The 3,912-nt window shown below is 45.9% G+C and overlaps 1 protein-coding gene across 1 annotated transcript; it reads left to right on the top strand.

Moving 5' to 3' along the window:
• The first annotated feature begins 1,589 nt into the window (after positions 1-1,589).
• LOC149173628 (uncharacterized) lies at positions 1,590-2,504 on the top strand. Its single transcript, XM_089426766.1, has one exon. It carries the CDS (start codon positions 1,590-1,592, stop codon positions 2,502-2,504), a length of 915 nt encoding a protein of 304 aa, XP_089282892.1.
• The last annotated feature ends 1,408 nt before the right edge of the window (positions 2,505-3,912 follow it).

Here is a 3,912-nt window from a genome sequence, read left to right as displayed (position 1 = left end):
CTTTTGGTTTTGCAAACAGATGGATAGCATGGATTTTTAGTATGATCTCGACCCCAAGTTTTTCAATCTTGTTGAATGGTATTCCCACGCCTCAGTTTCATGCGACAAGGGGAATTAGACAAGGGGACCCCATCTCTCCGTTTTTGTTTATTTTGGCTATGGAAGGACTAGGCAGGAAAATCAAGAAGGAAGTTCTGGACAGACGAATCAGAGGTATACGGTTGTGGGGACATAATTTGACTATCACACATCAACAATTTGTTGATGATTTAATGTTATTTGGTGAAGCATCGTTAAAGGAGGTGAGGAACTTCAAGCGAATCCTCGAAGGCTTCAAGCATGCAGCAGGTATGGAGATTAATAATGATAAATCTTGTACCTTTATTTTTAATTCGCATGAATCTATTCAATCTCATTTAACCAGAGTGTTAGGGTTTAAGAGGGGGGTGCTTCCCACGAAGTACTTAGGCATTCAATTGGATGCAAATCCTAATAGGATTAAGAACTGGCAAAGTTTGTTGGAACGGGTTCGAAAAAGGTTAGATACTTGGACCTTTAGATTGCTGAATTTACCGAGTCGAATTGTATTATTGAAATCTGTTTTATTATCTATTCCAATTTATCACTTGTCGATTATGGCTGCTCCAAAAGCCGTCTGTAGTAAAATGCGAGAAATCTTCCGTAAATTTTTATGGGGTGGCCCCAAACAGCAGCGGAAATGGCCGCTGGTCTCATGGAAGAAAGTAAGTATGCGGAAAGAGGATGGGGGTCTGGGTGTGCGAGACCCGGAAATTATCAATAATATCCTTGGCGCAAAACTATGGTGGCGGTGGGTTCAAGGTGGAGATGATGTCTGGAAACGAATATGGCAATATAAGTATCGAATGCCTCAGTACCCTGTGGAACGATTGCAGGTGCAGGACAACCCTAGGGGTTCATAGATTTGGGATTTTGCCAATCGAAATAAGGCTATAGTGCAGGACTATGCCTTTTGGGAAATCCGTGATGGAAACTCTGCCCGGTTTTGGGAAGATAGTTGGCAACAATGGAGCATTTTGAATAGATTACCACGTTTGCAAGATATACAAGATATAGCGCAAAGAAGAGGGATGTATTACGTTAAAGATTATTGGAAACGTACGCAACAATCTGATATATGGCAAGAATGGAGGCGACCGGATGAATGGATGGATACTCTTGGACAAGAGGCACGTCAATCTTTTGATCGGATAATAGAAATGAGGAAAATTAAAATTCGAGAAGGCACTGATATCCTGCGATGGGGTAAGGCAATGATTGGAATATTTACGGTAAAGGAAGCATATTATTGGGCTACGAAGGAGGATAGACCGGCAGAACAAGTTGACTGGAAACAAATTTGGGGCTGTAAATGGTGGCCCAAGGTTACTTGCTTTGCTTGGTTGGTTTGTAGAGGGAGGATCCTCACCTGGGATCAAATGCAAAAACGAGGTATGATAGGTCCATCCCGTTGTCATCTCTGTAATGAAGCTTTCGAAACCCAGGAACATTTGTTGAATCACTGTATGTATACTCTAAGTATTTGGGAAGAGATCTGAGTACTTTTCGGCATGACGAGGAGGGATCCTGGTAGTATACGAAATACGCTCTTTCATTGGGGCAAAGGTAATTTCCAAAGCCCTGTTGTCAGAAGACTCTGGAACCTTGCTCCTGGTTTTCTTCTTTGGGCGATCTGGAAAGAAAGGAATAGGCGAATTTTTCGGGATACTTATTGGCAGCGACAGCAGCTTTGGGAGGAAATATGCCGCTCTTTGAAAGAAACGGTTTTGGCAGAAGTTTGGGATGAAGAGGACTGGCGTCTGAATCTGGAGGAACAGAGGATTATACTCCAACTCAATTTGGATTTCCAAATGCTTTATCCCAGGCCTGACCGCCAAATGAAGCGAGAAGTACTAAGTCCCAACCATTACCGAATGCCTGGTGAGCGAAGATTGAAGCTTAATTTCGATGGCGCGTCCAAGGGTAACCCGGGGCAAGCAGGCTTTGGGGGTCTGTTCAGGGATAATAATGGTCATACAAGATGGCTTTTTGCTGAAGATGGCGGAGAGATGACAAACAATGAAGCGGAACTCTGGGCAGTTTTTCATGGTCTCCGAATAGCAGTTCGAAATGGTTACATGGGTTTAGAGATAGAGGGCGATTCACTTATTACTGTTGATATGTTGAAGAAGTTACGAAATGGAAAGAGCTGGGCCTCTGTGTCAAAGAGTTGGCGGACAGCTGCGATTCTGCAGGATATTGAACTCCTCTTACGTCGGATTGAATATCTTTTGATTACTCATGTGCTACGTGATGGCAACCGAGCAGCTGACCTATTGGCTAATTGGGGGGGTGGAGGGCCGAATAGGCGAATGGATTGCAGCTGGGCATCGGTACAAAATGATCCCAGCTGGCATGACTTAAATAACATCCTACATCAAGATCATGCTGATGCGGTTGCCTGGCAGCGGCGCTCAGCGCAATGATTTCATTCTCCATTGGATATGATGTTACAACGGTCTCCCACAGGTTCCATCACACATACGGGCAGGATACTCTGTAGGTGGAAGGACAGAGTATTCAAGAAACGATCATACTATCCAGCCTTTAGATTTCATATGGTTAATGACTGTAATAAGGAGAGCATGCCACCCAGGGGGAGATTGCGATTCCCAAGCGGCAATTGGGTTAAGGTACCAAGGCGACGTGCATATTATGACGGCGAAGTATCCCCATTACCCTTGTTTAATGGTGGTGTTTTAGGCAGAGCAATTAATGATTCAGGTCGATCGTGCTGGGTTTGGCTTGCAAGGTGGCAGGATCTTGGGCCCTCAAGCACTGCATGTAGTTTCTTTAACCTCCATCTGCATTGTATTACTGATAGCCATTTCGTAGTTCAATTCTATCAGCCCAGCGTCTGTAGGTTGATGGAGTATCAGGAGCGGCGCGGAGGTAGGCTTACGCGTAGTCAAACGGCGAACTTAATGGAGAAGGGTAAGAGCCCTGTGGGGGACACCATGAAGAAGGCGTTTCTCGATATTCAGGGGGATTCGGATGAGGAATTGGAGGAGCCGAGGAGTTTTGCAGAGGGTGCACCTCGCGGAGGAGGGAAAGGTAAAGTGGGTATTGGGAAGATGTGGACGGTGGAGAATAGTGAGGATGACAGTCAAGATTGGAGTGATGCTGAACGAGGTCGTCATGGGGTAATGCGGGGAAGAGGGTCACAGAGAGGGAGAGGCCGCCCAGCAGGCCGTGGTGGTTGGGGACGTAGAAGCGCAACTCAGTTTGATGATCTAGGGGAGGGGGCTGCCACTGAGGGATGAGGACACAAACGGGGAAAGAAGGATCTGCGGAAGCGGCTGCAGGAGGCCGAAGCTGCGTATGTCATGGATACTCATCCGAATATCCGCAAGATGATTGAACAAATGGAAGATGAAGCTATGTAGGGTTATTCTGAGCCTGAGATGGACGATTGGGAACAATACTTACCTGATCCTGGACATACCCGTGGCAGACGGTCACTTTACAAACAGTCGCTGCATGTGTACTGGGGGATGAAGAGGTTACTAGCTAAAGCCATGGAACAGGTGGCTCTTGAGATGGCAGAGTTGATTCAGGGCATTCCCACCATGAAGAAGGAGTTGAAAAATATTCAGATTATTCTTATGATGCAAGAAAAGAAAATGGATGACATTGTAACGCTGTTACAGACGGGCGGTTTGGGGGTTAAGCTGGAGAAGGAGGGGCTGCAGACGAAGGGGCAAGAGGTTCCGCCGCAGTAGACCCAGTATCAGCACCCTGGTCCGCAGCAGTGCAGCAGTGTAGTGACTTTTTAATATGGTTGGTTCTTTCCTGTTTTGTTTATATATATGCTGAAAGGCAAAGACTCTAACT

This window comes from Pinus tabuliformis, chromosome 4_2, assembly GCF_031772625.1.
Source record: "Pinus tabuliformis cultivar Carrire ecotype Pingquan chromosome 4_2, CPIR1, whole genome shotgun sequence".
Classification (NCBI taxonomy): domain Eukaryota; kingdom Viridiplantae; phylum Streptophyta; class Pinopsida; order Pinales; family Pinaceae; genus Pinus; species Pinus tabuliformis.
Note: the sequence above shows the minus strand (reverse complement) of the source record. Positions and strands in the feature narration are given on the sequence as shown.

Coding starts and splice junctions, on each gene's coding strand:
- LOC149173628 (XM_089426766.1), top strand. CDS start 1,590: ATGACGAGGAGGGATCCTGGTAGTATACGAAATACGCTCTTTCATTGG.